Below are 18,642 nucleotides of genomic sequence, written 5' to 3'. Positions count from 1 at the left end.
CTTGAACAATAAAATTTCAAAACCTTTTAAAGATATTATAGAATCCCGAAATTGCTGAAAAATCCCGTAATCTATTGGACTAGAAGGAGATTTTTCAAAATCTCTCAATCTCGAACACCTTTTTGGGAGTGATTCGCCCCTCGGGAAAAAGGCTGGGGAAAGTTTCTTCATATGAACAGGCTCTGAATCTATCTTCAATACTTTTATTATAATGGGCACTTTGAAGAGGCTCTTAAAATGTTTCTTGATCCAGTCCTTTGACCATGCTCTGCAGCACCTCATCATAATGCCTTGAAGGCCATTATAACCACAGAGCTTCCCAATTACCCCAATATACATCGTCATCAAATTGAATTTTCGAAGCATCAGTACAACTTGCCACTAATGCTTTTACACTATCTCAAAGCATAACATTTTCTGAAAAATCAAGAGTAAATAATATTTCAGCATTGAAAATGATAATTTCTTAAAATTTTACCGTTTCTTACCAAGACAACAAGCTTTCCAAGCAGATCTTTATCTTTGGTATGTTAAGTGGTTTGCCACACATTTTTTACGACAACAAACTTTTCAAGCAGATCTTTATCTTTAGTGTGTTAAGTGGTTTGCTACATTTAAGATTGTTTTTTACTTTTACAGTATATGAACACTTTAATGTCGAAGATATAAACTTTCTAACCTGATGAGGACAAGTTCCTTTCAACATAAAAACAACAATTTCTGTCTTGTACAATCATGCTATTACGTTTTCTTAATTATCAATAGAAATATCGTCTCGAGAACAAGTTGATGAAAATATTGAAATTGATATGGTTTTCAATTAGGTAGTCAATCATTGTACTAATGTACAAACATTTTCAGTGGATAAATATTTGGTCAATAAACTTCAACAAAAATATTTTCGAACATACTTTTTGCATTTCGGACAAATAGATTTTCGGACTAAGTCTGGCCAGTCTTTTGGATGCTTAAAGCAAAACTACTTCAGGTTATTGATACTCACATATTTTAAGACTGTTACGAATTCTTGAAGAATTGCAAGAATGCCGTACGGAACAGGATCAAATTGTTAGTTTCTTATAAAGAAAACGTTTATTTAAACTAAACTAAGAACCTTCTCGAGGTCATCGAGCGACGTCCCCTCACGACATCAGAGTTTCTAAAATTCATAGAAGAGAAAAGAAAAATCACCAATTTTCTTGTCAACATTCATATTTGTTTGTCACTTGTTTAGAAGAACATGTTGGCTTATATTTGCTTTCACATTTAAATCATATTCAGTCTAATTCATCGGATCATTGAGGTTTTAGAGCATTTGACGGTATGGTTACAGATGTGCTACGTCAACACGCTCCTATCAAGAAAAAGTACTTTCGCTCAAATGATGGGCCTTTCGTGAGAAGAGAGCTGCAAAAAGAAATGATGCATCGTACTAAGTTTCTGAACAAATATAACAAAGCGAAAACTGATGAAAATCTTAATGCTTACAGACGGCAAAGGAACAAATGTGTGAAAATGTTGCGCATAGCCAAATTCAGCCATTACAAAAACTTGGACCTAAAAAATCTTACAGATAGATAATCGTAAGTTTTGGAGAACTGTTGAACCAGTTTTCACAGATAAGGTAATTGTCTCAATGCATCACACTTAAGAAATGATTACTGACAATCTCAAAATTGCTGAAATATTTAACGATTTCTTTGCTAATATCACGCAAGATCTAGAAACTACTGACACCGGCACTAATATATCACCTACAATAATAATAGAAGACCCTATAGATCAAGCTATTGAAAAATGTAAAAACCATCCAAGCATTAAGAAAATTAAAGAGTGTTTTACATGCTCAGAGTCGTTTCAATTTAGGCAAGTTACTGTTGAAGAAATTTTTTGTCAACTTGGAAAATTAAACCCTAGGAAATCTTCTTCTGTAGGAAGCATACCTGCGAAGGTCATCAAAAAATTCTAGTATTTTTGCACCAGTTCTTCAACGCAAATTTCTCGCAAAGTGACTTTCCAGAAACGTTGAAAGCAGTAGATATCTCATCACTTGACAAAAAGGACGATAATTTAGTAAAGAAACATGACAGACCAATTACAGTCTTGCCTGCCACATCGAGAATGATGGAGCCTCAAGTGAAAGCCTTCGCTCGCTGCTTTCTCAATTCACTGCTGTGCGGTTTTCGAGAGATTTACTGCGCACAGCATGCTCGTCTTCGATTCATAGAAATCTGCAGTAAGGCATTGGACAGTGGAAACACTGCTGGGGCCGTGTTTATGGACCCTCCCAAATCCTTTAACTGCTTGAATCATGACTTATTGATAGCAAAGTAAGAAGCATATGGTTTTAACAGAGGATTGCAGCTTATCCACAGCTATCTGAACAGGCGAAAGCAGAGGGTAACGGTGAATTGATCTTTCAGCACGTGGAGATAGACTACTCTTGGCACACCACAGGGATCTGTTCTGGGGCTTCTTATGTTTAATATCTACCTGAATGACCTGTTTATGTTTGTGACGGACAGCAAAATATGCAATTATGCTGACGATAGCACCATCTATGTCTGCGATAGCAATCCTGAAAATGTAATCAATAGATTAGAAAACGAAACCGTAATCCTTTCAGACTAGCTTAATAATAGCTACAAGAAGTTGAATGTTCACAAGTGCCACTTGATGACTTTTGGTGGAAAAAGCAATGATTTACCGATAAAAGTTGGAAATAAAACCACAACAGAAAGCACAGAAGAAAAGTTACCAGGAGTAACTTTGGACAAACAGCTTTCTTTTAAGACACACATACAATCGTTATGCAAGACAGCAGGTCAAAAGCTCCACGCTCTATCGCCTATCTCCTACTTACTTGGCACTGAAAAACTCAAGCATAACATGCTGGCTTTTATCGTACCCCAGTTCAGCTCAGCTACTGCCCCGTAGTGTGGATGTTTGCGACAGACAACTTAATAACAAGATCAACCACATTCACAAAAGGCACTGAGCATCGCATACAAGGGTAGTGTTTCTGACTTTGATGCACTTATAACCAGAGATAATTCTGTATCTGTTCATCAACGGAATCTGCAGTTGTTGATGACAGTGTTCTATTTGCTCTACCGTAATTTTGGATCTTTTCCTGGTTAGAAGGTCAATGGCAGCTTTCATAGACTTCTCTCGCTGGTCTTTATAGTGCAACAAGATTAGTGACAAAAGTTGGGACTGCATCACTTCACGGAGGTTTTTGGTCTGTGACGCAGGCTATAGGCGAAGTAACTGGATGGCTTGAGGACAGGGGATATGAAGAGTCTCTAGTTGGTGAAATGGGGGAAAGGGTTCTTTTTGTACTAACATACCATCCAGCACTCAATGGATTGGGGAAAGCGGCAGGGAAACTCCTGGGCCCACCTATAATTGTTTTTAGAAGATGTAAGAAAACTAGTTTTAAATCTAAAGTAACTGGTTAGGAATATAAGATAAATTACTCGTATAACTGTGAATCGTCTAATGTGGTGTATCCGTTAGAGTGCAATGTTTGTGGTGTGCAGTATGTTGGTAGCACTAGGCATGTTGATACATAGATTTTAGGTTATTTCTTTTTTCTTTGCATTATATGATTTTTTGTCTATTTTGGATTTTTCCTCTTCCACTAGCTCTTCCACTACCACTAATCGGTGTTCCTTTTTGTCACATATATCATTTGCAGCCCCCGTGAGACTTGCACTGCCGCCGACTTTAGCAGCACCTTCTCCTGTGCTTTCTTCTAATTCTCCCATTGAGTTACACTTTTAACAATAACTACTATAAAAAGCAATCTCCTCTAGCCTCCTCATTGTATTGACTTTATTGTACCAACCCAATTGTATTAACTCTATTGCACTAATTCTATTGTATTAACCCTATTGTATAAACTCTATTGTAGTCCTTGGTAATGACTTTAAACTACATCCGGTTTTAAGGCTATGGTTCGGGAGAACCAAAGTTCTGGGGATAATGGAGTTACCTCTTAATTACCACTACTCTCAGGTCCACCCTGACCCGGGGTGGTAGCACCTGCAATAGTCCCAGATATAGGTCAAATATCGTTCCTGGGGTATGAACTTAAACTTCATCCGTGCGCCACCGACAGAGCAGGGTGGAGATGCTTTAGCAGAGATTTGGTCTTGCTAAATAAATGATAAAGTATCGTGCACTATGACTGCTGGCAGAAATATGGTACAACCAGATGAATGGCGGCAATCAAACTTTAGTTAGTTGAGAACTGCAATCTGTAGAACGCAACGGCAAACTACTACAGTATCCTGCCAAGAAAATGTCATGAAAATGCCAGTCTCAAGTAATTAACCTATTATGGCCACATAAATAGAGCAGACAACAGTTTACAAAAACTGATAATGCAAGAAAAAATTGAAGGGAAAAGAGGTAGATGAAGACCTGCAAAAAAGTGGTTTGACAACATTAAGACGATGACAACAAGAAATGTTTATCAGCTCAACAAAGACAGTAAAAATAGAGCTGAATGGAGACGTCAGGTTCATAACATCACCAGGGGTCGAACGACCTGAAGGACAACTACAACAACAACATTAACTCTATTGTATTGATTTTGTAAATGTTTCTGAAGAAGCTTACAGTGAAACGTCAACTAAGTTGTTTTTTTATTGAGTATCTATTTATATTTTTAAAAAACCTTAGAGTTAGGAGCTATTGAATATATATATATATATATATATACACCAACTTTAAAGAAATTGATGGATGGATGGTTGGATTTGAAGCTTCAAATAGGTTTTCTGACTGAAGTTAAAGTTTTTTGGCGTCATAAATTCCAGCCGCTTTAAACCCGTTTTGTAGACGATAAGATCGATAAATGTTAATTGTTTGTTATTTTTATTGATTCGGAAGAACAGCTGTTTTAAAATTTTTTGCAGACATGCTCATGTTCAAAGATTGACAATGAAGATCGTCAGATCAATCTCCATATAAAAAGGCGACCTAGAAACGATCAGGTCAAATAAGTATATTGGCGTACAGATTGGTTCACATCCTAAGTGGAGAGAACAAATAAGTTTTACTATCCATGATTGTAAGATCCAATTTATGATTATTGATAGCATTCCTAACAGTCAATGTCAGTATATCCGAATGGCTTCACACGAAAATCAGCTTCTGACATACAACATCTCTCCCCCCCCCCCCCCCCGAAGTGTGAGAGGTGCTTCTATTTATATTATTGAGATGGTAGAGCAAGAAAACACACTCTTTACATTTTCATATCTTGCTTCATAAGATTTATAACTTAACTGAATGAGGTTACGAAGATAACTGAACTACGCTTTACAAAGCTTCGGATTAAATAGTACTTGTCACGTGATTACAAAAGGTCATGTGATCTGGGGAGCGTCCTACTACAGAAGTCTTCTCATCGAATTTGTAAGAATCCCAAGGACCAACTTTCTGAAAAATTGGGGGGGGGGGGATGGACTAGCCCTTCCCCGTCATGGCTCCGCCCGCCACTGAAAGTGTGTGGCTGAGGTGAACACCCTTGTTAGGCTTAGATGAGTGCCCTTGATACCCAATCATGGGGTAGGACCACTGATCTAAAAAAAAAGACTTTTTTCAGTGGGTAGGACCTGGACCTGCTGCGGAGGAGCTTCCGTGTGATCACATCACAGTCAACATGGCAGCCAGTTTGTTCACAAAGCGTGGTTGTCGATTCTTTTCATATGTGCAGTCGACCAGAAAACCACTCCATCTTTTACTAACACGAACGATGGTAAAATAGCTACTTGTTTCTTAGATTGTCTTTTGAATCTTGTATTGTTGTTGGTTATGAATTTGTGTTAAAATGGGTAGGGTTCCTATCTCACCAAATTTAAGTTGCATTATTAGTTTGGCGTTGATATTATTAATTATATTTGCGATCTTTCAGATCTTCTCACGTAAAAAAGACACGCCACAATTTGAAAAATGACCATAGCAGTTTTTTCATCTTTAAAAAATTACAATTTCAAACACGGCTCAAAGTGAGGAAGATGAATTTAAGGGGGCGTGAATTCAAATTATTTTTTATTTCAGACAACAAGAAATACAAGTTGAAGTTTTAATACAAATATGTGAAAAGATTACATTACAATTATAAATCTTAACTAAAGAAATAATTGCTAATACAAAAAACAGTAATACAACAACTTCATACATTATTTTTACTCATTGTTTAGGACCCTTAGAAAAAACTCCAAAAAGGTCTATCGAGCTAAGCATTGCTAATTAAGTGAATTGAAGATTACGAAAATCCCAAATCCGATTTTTTTAATTATTTTTTGTGGAAATTGAATGCGATGGTTGCTGAGTTTTGCAGTATTTCTGTTTTGGTCCAGAAATGTAGTGCAAAAGTTTCACAACCTTGTGTAGCTCCTAAGTCCATGCCCGACTGCAGAGTATGGCAAATGTACAGGATATATTTTGCTCGAAAATGCTCCTGCACACCTGGTAAAGGGTGTGGCATCTTGAGATATGGACTTGACATGGGTGTGACCTACACACTTTTTTATAAGAATTCCTTTTTTTTTGCAGAGCCTCAATATTCTTTAAAATTTTTGATTTTGAGCCTAAGATTGATTCTTGCCCAACAGTATTCTTATAGACTTTATTCTTATAAAAAAAGTGTGTATTGCTTAAGGCAAATAAAGAATTCAATAGGTACAAAATAACTATGAGTCTTGTTGATTTTCTTGTTGATGTCTTTTTGCTCTAGCATAGTTGTGGAGACTTTATACACAATTGAAGTACAAACTCATGCCAAAGTGCACACTTGCACACTTGAAAATTTTTCTCTTACACACCAGAGAGCTTGTTGGAGACTGATTTACTCTGCAGTCCCGAGTCCAAGTCTGCCAGTTTGCAGAGTATGGCCGTTTTTAACAAGAACTTTGGTGCCCCAACAGCCCTGCACCTCAAGTGCTGGTGTTCAAAAATTTTCCAAGAATGTTAGCTGTGCCAGAACTATAAACTTTTCCTGATTCAAATTGAATAAGCTAGTTTTAAGGTGTACTCTGAAAGATACCGTTTCTGCATCTTGGGTGTGACATTGCCATGCTCTGCATACTGTAAAATTTCTAAATCCCATTCTAAGATAATTTTCGCTATCTTCTAAATATTCAGGCAACTATACGTGTGGAGACCGACACAATGGGAGAAATGCAAGTCCCTTCCGATCGATACTATGGTGCTCAGACTGCCAGATCAATGGAAAACTTTCCAATTGGAGATGAAAATGAAAAAATGCCAGTAAGTTCATTTCAAATGTATAATTTTCTATAACATAAATCACTAACAGCTTGCCAGGAAGATTCCATGTTTGATAATTTGTTAAACTTTTGAATGATAAAATGCAAACAAAGTTTAGAGAAGACGAGATTAAGCATGTTTGTAAGGCATTCTAATTCAGGGTTTACTAATGATGAATCCCTGTTTTTGAATACATTGTGGTATTGATTCTATCAAAAACTTGCTCCAAGGCACGGAACAAGGTTGAAAGACTTTCCATTATTTACTGGCCTGTGCTAAGATAGTGACACAATCATCGATCCCAGAATTGCTTGCAAATGCCATGCATGATGTAACTGCATAACATGCCAACATGTTACAGATGGGACAACTACTTTTAGTTTTCCTATAACTGGTAAAAACTTTGATGAAAGCAATGAATGAACTGCAACTCTGCTAATATCATTTATGCTGTTTACATAAATGCATGTTTGAGTATCAAAAACTAGAACTCACAGTACATCAGACAAATAAGCAGATGACTTAAAGACAGCTTTTACAAGCACTGGCCAGACATTGTCAACTGAAATTAAGGTAAATCTGGCGTGGCAGCACACTTGACTGCAATGGTCAGCCACCTGATATTACCACCAGGGCTACTTCAACTGAACAGCAAATGAAAGTGTTCAATCTAGAGAGCAATACTTCATTGGTTTAACGAACAACTTTGCCCCAGCCACATGAACAGAACCAGCCACATGAACAGAACCAGCCACATGAACAGAACCAACAACCGTTAGCTGCACATCACCATCACTCATCAAGATATCAACAGCTCATCATCATCATCCTCTGCACCCTCCTAGCAATGACTATTTTTATTATTATTATTATTATTATTATTAACAAATACCTTGAGCATGGGCGTTTTACTTGGAGGCACGACTCTGCCCTGCACTTCATTGCATCATCATTTTCATTGCATCAACTTCATTGTATCCGAGATATATTCCCGCTTATTTATCACCATGTATCATAACTGGTGATTTGTTACGTCCCGACATGCTTATCAAAACTGCTTCCAACTGTCTGTATGTCATCAAATTAACTGTTTGGTTCGACACTAACCTGGATAATAACGCTTCGCGTAAAGCTAAGAAGTACCATTCCCTTCTAAAGGAACTACACCCTAAGTTCAAAAAAGTAAACTTTGTTAATCTAACCATCAGCTGTCTTGGTATCTTTGGTAACTCCTGTGATTCTTTCATCAATATTTGTGACTAACTAAAACTTGACTACCAACACTGTAATTTTATAATTAAAAAACTGTCAGCAATAATTATACGCACTCCTATGATATATTCTGTATGCGCAATAAGACTTGGACAAACCCTAAACTGCTCTCCTTCTAAAGATTCTTTGCAATCATATGATTTATTTAAATGTTATATCTTTTGTAAAATTAGTAGACTTGTCACCAGGCTAGCAGATAGTAACTACCTGTAAAATGAGGTTACTGTTGTAAGTAGAAGAATATAAGATAAAAATGTTTTCATTATTATTATTATTATTATTATTATTATTATTGGTCGTTGAGCGGTGGCGTTCGGAGCTCCCGTACACGGCTCTCGTTTAAAAGCAAGTATCATTATAGCCTGGTTACTTTGTATTCGCATATTATAGTAAAATCGACTATTGAAACGACAAGGAGTTTTTTTAGAAATGATTCGTTCGCATTGGCTTTGGATTGTTGCAATATTTGTGGTTTGTTCTTTCTGTGGTCAAGATTTCAAAACGTTAGGCCGCCATTCTTGGAGATGTAAACGGAAGCTTGACGTCAACCACCAAAATGGCCCCAACGGATCTATCAACATTCCTCTAATTTCCGTGGAAACAAATGAGGACATTGTTATGCAAGACAATCGGATCAAATGCTGTTGTGGGAAAATTTGTAAAGGAACAAAAGGTTTAAAGATGCATCAAAGAAGGTGTCGCGTCATTAGCGGAATAGGAAACCCTGATACCTCTGAAAACCTAGTTTGTGAAGTTCAAAGCAACGAAGCCACTAGCAGCATTGGGTCTCTAGATGACGTCAATTTGGATGTATTTTTCGAAATTAAACCCGGTGTTCGTCTCCCAAATTCGAAAAACGAATGGTCCATTGCAAACGAATATTTCAAATCTACTTTATCAAATCTCCCATTGGAACCGTGCACCATCAACGAAGCAATAACCTCAATGAATAACTCAATTTATAACTATTTTAAAGAAACTTGTGGTACCATCGACATTATTTCCAACGATCTGGTCGCGAAATATCAAGATCGAAAAGCCAAGGAACTTAAAAAGGACTTAAAATTGCTGAAGATGAACAATGCTACTCTTTTAGAAATTAAATACGTCTCTCATCTATTGCGTCACAAGATCAACGGCCGTTCTATGATTTCTAACACTACTCATATTGCTGATCATGATAAGTTCATCTCAAAAAATTTCTGGGGTTACGTTAAACGCATCCTCAAGACCAGTTCATCCATTCTCCCAACATTTCCTAATGATATATGCACTCAGTACTTTCTAAAAGCTCTTTCCTCTCTTTCACCTACGCAATGTTTTTCAATACCATCTTGGATACCCACTTTTCAAGAGCCTGATCACCCTTTTCCGTCAGAGCCTCCTTCATATCAGCAAATTACAACAATAATTCGCCGAATGAAGTCTTCTGCTTCTCCTTGCCCCTTGGATAAGATCTCTATCATTGTCTTCAAACATTGTCCTTATCTACGTAGTAAACTTACTGAAATTTTCCGTGTTATATGGCTTTCCGGAGATATTCCAAATGAATGGAAAAAGGCATGCACTATCTTAATCCACAAAAAGGATAGCGTGGAAGATCCATCTAATTTCAGGCCCATAACACTTGAGTCAGTACCACTAAAAATATTTACTTCTTGCTTGCGTGACTTCATGTTTGATTTTCTTAAAATAAATGGCTATATTGAACATCAAATTCAAAAAGGCTTCACGTCTAACATCTCTGGCACTCTTGAACATACTTCAATGATGGCTCACATTATCGACAAAGCACGTACAAAACAGCGCTCGCTGGTTGTCACTCTTCTTGATCTCAAAAATGCCTTTGGCGAAGTACATCATAATTTGATACCCACTATACTGTCTTATCATCATATCCCTGACAACATACAGCTTCTTATCTCTAGCCTTTACACCGATTTTAAAACCTCTATCATCACAAGCCACTATAATACTCCTGCTATTCCAGTCCGTCGTGGTGTGCTTCAAGGCGACTGCCTCAGTCCCCTACTATTTAATCTATGCTTCAACACATTCATACAGTACATAAAAGCTGAGAAATACAAACAGTTAGGGTTTTCCCTACCTGATCAGAACGACCGTATGTTTCAACCAGTCCATTGGTTTCAATTCGCAGACGATGCTGCCGTTATCACCAGCAATGAGAAAGAAAACCAACTTCTACTGAATTGTTTCACTCGCTGGTGCCAATGGGCTAACATGATCATACGTGTCGATAAATGCATCACTTTTGGAATAAAGAAATTTTCCACACGTTCTCTTCAGTATCAACCTAAGCTTTTCATAAACAACAAACCTATCCCATCTGTCTCGAATGGAAACTCTTTCAAGTACCTCGGTCGTCATTTTGACTTTGAAATGACAAACCAAGAACATAAATCTGACCTTTTATCATCACTGTCAAACATGCTTAAACAAATCGATTCCCAGCCTCTTCATGCAAAAAATAAGCTACGTCTTTATCACAACTTCGTTCTTTCTAAAATTTCCTGGAACCTTACTGTAGCAGATCTTTCAAAGACGTGGGTTGTCGAGAATCTTGACAACCTTGTATCCAAATACATCCGCCAGTGGCTCGACCTCCCAATAAGTGCTACCTTGAGTAGCATTATTCTTTCTAAAAACCAGTTTGGACTCAGCCTAACTTTACCATCCACCAAATTCCTACAGTGTCAAACAGTTTTACGAAACGCATTGAAATCTTCACCAAACGATAACATTCGCTCTTTATGGAAAAATACCAGCAGTGGCACAAATATACAATATGATATATATAGGAACACCAAAGAAGCATTAAAGGCTGTCCAGCATGAGCATAAAGATCGTCTGCAAAACATCCTAACCTCCCAAGGATCTTTATTATCACATCTCTTTAACCAGAATCTTCCACAAATAAACAAACTTTGGTCCAAGGTGCAAAGTAGCATGCCTCAGAATATTTTCAATTTCACCATAAGGTACCTGAACAATACCCTTGCCACACAGAAAAACCTGAAAAAATGGAACTTGAGCCAGACCTCTGACTGTTCTTTCTGTTTTCTGCCAGAAACACTCCTTCATGTTGTTGCTGGCTGCAAAACATATCTGGAACAAGGCCGATACACCTGGCGACATAACTCTATCCTAAACTTTCTAGCTACGTCACTAAAAGCTGTCAATGAATCTACCATCTACGCTGATATACCTGGCTTTCTTTCACCATCAATCATAACTGGAGAAAACCTTCGCCCTGATCTTCTCTTGAGGACTAACAACAATTACCTCTACATTTTAGAGCTAACTGTTGGCTTCGAATCCAATCTTGAGACAAATGCTACAAGAAAACACAGCAAGTATGCTCCTCTCTTATCTGGTTTACAGCAGCAGTTCAAATGTGTCTCCTTTGTTAATCTTTCTATGAGCTCTCTTGGCATCTTCGGCAATTCCTGCAATTCATTCTTCAAAATGTGTGACTCTCTCTCCATCGATCAGCAACAAAAACAGTATCTCATTTCTAAACTTTCCAACATTGCCATCCGTACTACGTACTACATATTTTGTTGCAAAAATAAGCCATGGACAAATCCGGAATTACATCCTTTTTAACTTTAGTTGTTTTATTTTATTTTATTTTTCTCAGTTTTTCCTTTTACCTTACGATTGTTATAGTTTTTTCTTGTAAAACCAGGCTAGCCAATTGCAAATTACCTTGTAATAGTGAGATTTGTAGTTGTAGTTTAAGTTGAATTGAAAATGAAATGTTTCCATTATTATTATTATTACTAACGATAGGATTTGAAACTAACCTTAACTGCAATGCAGAAAGGAAACGCTCAAAATATGCTCGCCTTGTCTCAGATCTAAGACCAAGGTTCAAATCTGTCATATTTGTAAATCTCTCCATCAGCTCTCTTGGCATCTTCGGCGACTCATGCAGCTCATTCCTTGAAATGTGTGACTCTCTTTCCATCGATGATCAACACAAACGATATCTCATTTCTAAGCTTTCTACGATATCCATTCGTACCACCTATTACATTTTTTGCTGTAGGAACAAAACATGGACTAACCCAGAGCTACTCCCCTTTTAACGTTTTTTCTTTTCTTTTCTCTTTACTACGATTGTAATAGTCTTATTTTGTAAAAACAGGCTAGCCAGTTACAAATTACCTTGTAATAGTGAGATTTGTAATTGTAGTTTTAACTGGAATTCAAAATGAAAAGTTTCCATTATTATTAACGGTATCGTATTTCTAAACTTTCCAACATTGCCATCCGTACTACGTACTTCATTTTTTGTTGCAAAAATAAGCCATGGACAAATTCGGAATTACCACCTTTTTAACTTTAGTTGTTTTATTTTTTTCTCAGTTTTTCCTTTTACCTTACGAATGTTATAGTTTTTTTTGTAAAACCAGGCTAGCCAATTGCAAATTACCTTGTAATAGTGAGATTTGTAATTGTAGTTTACGTTGAATTGAAGATGAAATGTTTCCTTTATTATTATTATTATTCCAAATTATCATGGCATCTGAATATATCTGACCTGCCAAAACATTTGTTGTTGAAAACCTTGACAACCTTGTTACAAAATATATCAGGCAATGGCTTGATCTTCCAATAATTTCTACAATCGGTGGAATGATTCTCCCTAGAAGTAGCTTTGGTCTTAACTTTCAGCTTCCATCTTGCAAATTCCTTCAGTGCCAAGTTACCTATCGACGGTCTCTAAAGCACTTGAAACATGATCAAATCATCATGTTTATATTTTTAATGCTGTGTACAACCCTTTATTTCTTTGCACTTGTAATAGCTCTTTTTCAATGTAAGTGTGCCACATACAAACTACCTTGTAATAGTGAGGTTTGTAAGTGTTATATTTTTCAAAATGAAATTACAACTTATCATTATTTTTCTATTATCATTTTTTCTTAGCGTCTTTGTCATCAGTACCATCTATCACCATTAGATCCATACATCCGCTATATTATTTTCGCTGAGACCATGTACCCATAGTTTTTCCACATTTAAAGCACTTTCATTCCAGCACCACCGATTACTCTCTCTCTCACATCAGTCACAATCCTCTTCTTCTTCCACAACCGTTATTGTCTTCTCTTCCCTGCAATACCTTCAAACCAGTCTGTTGTTTTTTTGCCAGTCCTCTGACGAAGGTCTGTCCATCTTTCATGGCAAAATTTTAGCTACCTTCAATGAAATGATTTTTGAATTCTTGTTTTTTTAAGATTAATATCGGCGTTTTCCAAGCTGTTTTGCGTTGTTCCTCTGTATTGCTAATCATCAAATTTTTCATCGCAAGATTCATAGAATGCGGTGGACAGCCATATCTTGCGTCTATTCTGTGTCTAGGGTTTACAGTGATGCTACATTTATTCTCATTGTAGATGGATGTGATCAAGGCATTTGGTTTCCTGAAAAGAGCTGCGGCTGAAGTCAATATTGAATATGGACTAGATGTGAAAATAGCAGAAACGATTTGTAAATCATGCGATGAGGTCGGTATATCTTGGGATTTGTAAATCTTGGGAACTTCTGCACCAGAGTAAAACAAATTACAGCGGTTCGCTCAAGCTAATTCAATCGCGTCACTTTAATCATATAGCTAAATCGCTACTTTTTATTTTGGGTTTGTTCTGAAGAAACCTTAAAGGAAGAAGAAAGGGTTAAATTATGATTTTCAGTCCACGGACTCACAATGATATTTTCCCTAAAGATAATATTTCACACTTGTCAGTAGAATCGCTTATTCCCAAAACCTTCATTTTCCTTTAAATAATGTTCTTAGTTTAAAAACTTCTTTAACGATAGATAATCAGTGGTAAAATTGGCAGGGAGCACTTCCCGTTAGTCATTTGGCAAACGGGTTCAGGAACCCAGAGCAACATGAATGTCAATGAAGTAGTCAGTAACCGTGCTATCGAAATGATGGGTGGAGAGCTTGGCAGCAAAGCGCCAGTGCACCCAAATGACCATGTCAACAAAAGCCAGGTGGGTTTGCTTTCTTCAATAACCTCCAATATCCTAAATTTGATCATTCTACAAACTTCCTTACATCAAGTATTTCAGTGTCAGCGATAACAATGCCTTTTGAACAGTCTTTTCTGTGCCAAATCATTCTAGAAACTGTTTTTCTAGAAATTTTATTGCTTCATCCATTTTGTTTCTTTCTAAATTCATTATCAACTAGTGAAATGAAATCAGATTTGTCAATATGAAATCGTTAGTTGGGTTGTATTGCCCTTGCAAATATATTCAAATTGCCCGTCGGACTGGATGTTTTGATCTGTTAACCTGTCATATTTTTATACTTAGAGTTCCAATGATACTTTTCCTACCGCAATGCACATTGCTGCAGCTCAAGTGACCAACAATACTCTGCTACCAGGACTGAAGCACTTGAAATCTGCATTAAAGAGTAAAGCGGAAGAGTTCCAGGGTATCATAAAGATCGGAAGAACACACACACAGGTTTGCATGTTTGAATTGCAATCATCCGATCAATCAGTCAATCAACCATACCATCATACCAGTCAATCAACCAAACAGTCAATGAGTCATTCAGTCAATGTGTAACTTACAAGTTTCAACTCATGTGACCGGGTACAGTATTTTCGTAAAAGTCGTAATCTGTTAATGTTAGGGTAGTACACATTAATCAGAGGCAAAAGGACGCGCAAATATTATTTGCATCTGCATTAGACGAACTAGGTAAATAAGCCGTTGCCTTTACAGCTTGCATGTTCTAAGTTGAAAAGAAAGGGATGTGTTTTTTGCTACTACAATTTATTTCTTTGTAAAAGGATGCCACACCACTGACTTTAGGACAAGAGTTCTCCGGGTATGTTACACAATTGGAGTATGGTATCTTGAGGGTGGAAGGAGCATTGCCAAGAGTTTACCAGCTTGCTATTGGAGGAACGGCAGTTGGAACCGGCCTTAATACTAGAATTGGTTTTGCTGAGAAAATGTCATCAAAGATTGCTGATCTGACAGGAATTCCATTTGTAAGGTAGTTCTTAAAAATTGTCTTGTAATTCGATCTTTGAAGGTTGGTCTCTTACTGATCGTATTCCATATTGTTTTGGATTCAAAATATGCAATTGGTAAAGCTAGTTTTGATGGTAAGCTAGAAAAATTAACTGTTTCTCGAAAGTAGAAATATGGAGGCGTAGAGCAGTGGTTTCATACTTTAGTTTCGAGCATTCATCTCTATTATGGGAAATTTTTTTATTTCGATCTAACACTACTGGCATAAAGCAGTACTGGCGTAGAGCAGCACTGGCATAAAGCAGTACTGGCGTAGAGTAGCACTGGCGTAGAGCAGTACTGGCGTAGAGCAGCACTGGCGTAGAGTAGCACTGTAGTAGAGCAGTACTGGCATAAAGCAGTACTGGCGTAGAGCAGCACTGGCGTAGAGTAGCACTGTAGTAGAGCAGTACTGGCGTAGAGCAGCACTGGCATAAAGCAGTACTGGCGTAGAGCAGTACTGGCATAAAGCAGTACTGGCGTAGAGTAGCACTGGCGTAGAGCAGTACTGGCGTAGAGCAGCACTGGCGTAGAGTAGCACTGTAGTAGAGCAGTACTGGCATAAAGCAGTACTGGCGTAGAGCAGTACTGGCATAAAGCAGTACTGGCGTAGAGTAGCACTGGCGTAGAGCAGTACTGGCGTAGAGCAGCACTGGCGTAGAGTAGCACTGTAGTAGAGCAGTACTGGCGTAGAGCAGCACTGGCGTAGAGCAGCACTGGCGTAGAGCAGTACTGGCGTAGATCAGTACTGGCGTAGAGTAGCACTGTAGTAGAGCATTACTTGCGTAGAGCAGTACTGGCGTAGAGCAGCACTGGCATAAAGCAGTACTGGCGTAGAGCAGTACTGGCGTAGAGCAGCACTGGCGTAGAGTAGCACTGTAGTAGAGCAGTACTGGCGTAGAGCAGCACTGGCGTAGAGCAGCACTGGCGTAGAGCAGTACTGGCGTAGATCAGTACTGGCGTAGAGCAGCACTGGCGTAGAGCAGCACTGGCGTAGAGCAGTACTGGCGTAGAGCAGCACTGGCGTAGAGCAGTACTGGCGTAGAGCAGCACTGGCGTAGAGCAGTGCTGGCGTAGAGCAGTACTGGCGTAGAGCAGTACTGGCGTAGAGTAGCACTGGCGTAGAGCAGCACTGGCGTAGAGCAGCAATGGCGTAGAGCAGTACTGGTGTAGAGCAGTACTGGCGTAGAGCAGTACTGGCGTAGAGCAGTACTGGCGTAGAGCAGCACTGGCGTAGAGCGGTACTGGCGTAGAGCAGTACTGGCGTAGAGCAGTACTGGCGTAGAGCAGTACTGGCGTAGAGCAGTACTGGCGTAGAGCAGCACTGGTGTAGACCAGTACTGGAGATCCAGCATTCAAATGCTCAATTGCTCCACTAAAAAAACCTTCCTTAAATTTTTCCACTATCCTTCATTTTTCCCACTATCCTTAATTTTGCTCACTATCCTTAATTTTTTCCTAGAAAGAATCTTTATTGGACAAAGTTGTTGAGTTGCACGTCATTTCAATCAGTATAATTAAGCTCGCAATCAATGCACATTAGTTTGGATTAGATGGTTTTGTTCCTCTCTATTTTTTATTGCAGAAAAATGAAATAATGTAGTTAATGTACGATGACAGCTACAGTCTGCTCATGTTGGCCCAGCCCTACCCGATCCGGTGGCCAGGGTACCAAACGTCATCATTTTCAAGTTAACCTGTTCTTGCGTAATTTGTTTTTTTGCATTCTTTTCAGGACATTTATTTTTTATTTGGCTGCTTGCTTTGAATAGTTATTTTCGGCAATCCGTTTTAAAATGGGGATTGATAAACCTTCAAAGAGAATGCCTTGCTGATTTTTTCTTGATAGCACCACATTTAACGCTTAATGCTGTTACAGTAATTGTGGTTAAAGTAGGAGGGTCGTATATTCCTATCCCTTCTATTAAATTTTGCTGGTTGTAAACTTTAGGGATGGCATAAAGCTGAACTCTTTTATTGCCTAAATCTTGTGATTTTTAATGGGCCAAAGTTCTTCAATATTCTTTACAGTGCACCAAATAAGTTCGAGTCTTTAGCAGCCCACGATGCCCTGGTGGAACTCAGTGGTGCAATGAACGTCGTCGCATGCAGCATTATGAAGATTGCCAATGACCTCAGGTTTCTTGGATCTGGGCCTAGGTGTGGCCTTGGCGAGTTATTGCTCCCTGAAAATGAGCCCGGAAGCAGCATCATGCCTGGTAATCATATATCTATGGTTGACGTAATGCCTTCTTGCATGGTGTTTAGGCAGACATTGATCTAAAGTATTTCCATCAATTAGAGTGCTGTTAACCACCAGATACCAATCTCAGTCGTCTAGTTTCCCTGCGTAGTTAATAGCTTTGCTCATTTGCTTTGACTTTATCATTTGATTTCTAGGAAAAGTTAACCCGACCCAATGTGAAGCTATCACCATGGTTGCGGCTCAGGTAATGGGAAACAACGTTGCCGTGACGGTTGGAGGAAGTAACGGTCATTTCGAATTGAATTGTTTTAAACCGTTGATCATCAAGAGCGTGTTGCAGTCTGCCCGTTTACTCGGCGATGCCTGCAATGCATTTGCAGACTATTGCGTATCAGGTATTGTTGCAAACGAAGAACGAATAGGAAAATTACTGAATGAGTCGCTTATGTTGGTTACCGCCCTCAATCCTCACATTGGATATGACAAGGCTGCAAAAATAGCAAAGACCGCGCACAAGGAAAAATCGACACTGTTAGAAGCTGCACTCAAACTGGAGTACTTAACCGAAGAACAGTTCAAACAATGGGTTAAGCCAGAAGACATGCTGGGGCCAAAATAAATCCTGACTTTTTTAATGGACTTGATGCTTTTGAATGAAGAGCTGAAAGTTGACTAATGCTTTAAAAATCATACAAATAATTTCGTGCCTTTTCTTGCTGCAAATTTACTTTTTTGAATTTGGAGCCGTAATTTTATTTAAGTTTGATCATGTTTCAATTACATTCAAACAGAATTGCGTGACTTGTCAAGTT

At 38.2% G+C, this 18,642-nt stretch overlaps 1 protein-coding gene across 1 annotated transcript; it reads left to right on the top strand.

Annotated features, from left to right (window-relative positions):
- The first annotated feature begins 5,613 nt into the window (after positions 1–5,613).
- Positions 5,614–18,623, top strand: LOC135680731 (fumarate hydratase, mitochondrial-like). The gene is made up of 8 exons (XM_089110973.1): positions 5,614–5,770; positions 7,159–7,284; positions 13,983–14,093; positions 14,407–14,586; positions 14,911–15,066; positions 15,399–15,607; positions 17,656–17,843; positions 18,025–18,623. The coding sequence occupies exons 1-8, from the start codon at positions 5,675–5,677 to the stop codon at positions 18,447–18,449; spliced, it is 1,491 nt and encodes a 496-aa protein (XP_088967099.1). The 5' UTR covers positions 5,614–5,674; the 3' UTR covers positions 18,450–18,623.
- The last annotated feature ends 19 nt before the right edge of the window (positions 18,624–18,642 follow it).

This window comes from Rhopilema esculentum, chromosome 10 (genome assembly GCF_057945365.1).
Source record: "Rhopilema esculentum isolate cy_ngs chromosome 10, ASM5794536v1, whole genome shotgun sequence".
Classification (NCBI taxonomy): domain Eukaryota; kingdom Metazoa; phylum Cnidaria; class Scyphozoa; order Rhizostomeae; family Rhizostomatidae; genus Rhopilema; species Rhopilema esculentum.
The sequence above is the reverse complement of the archived record's forward strand: the minus strand, read 5'-3'. Positions and strand labels throughout refer to the sequence as shown.

Coding starts and splice junctions, on each gene's coding strand:
- LOC135680731 (XM_089110973.1), top strand. CDS start 5,675: ATGGCAGCCAGTTTGTTCACAAAGCGTGGTTGTCGATTCTTTTCATAT. Junction 5,771..7,158: donor TTTTACTAACACGAACGATG/GTAAAATAGCTA, acceptor CTAAATATTCAG/GCAACTATACGTGTGGAGAC. Junction 17,844..18,024: donor CGGAAGCAGCATCATGCCTG/GTAATCATATAT, acceptor TTTGATTTCTAG/GAAAAGTTAACCCGACCCAA.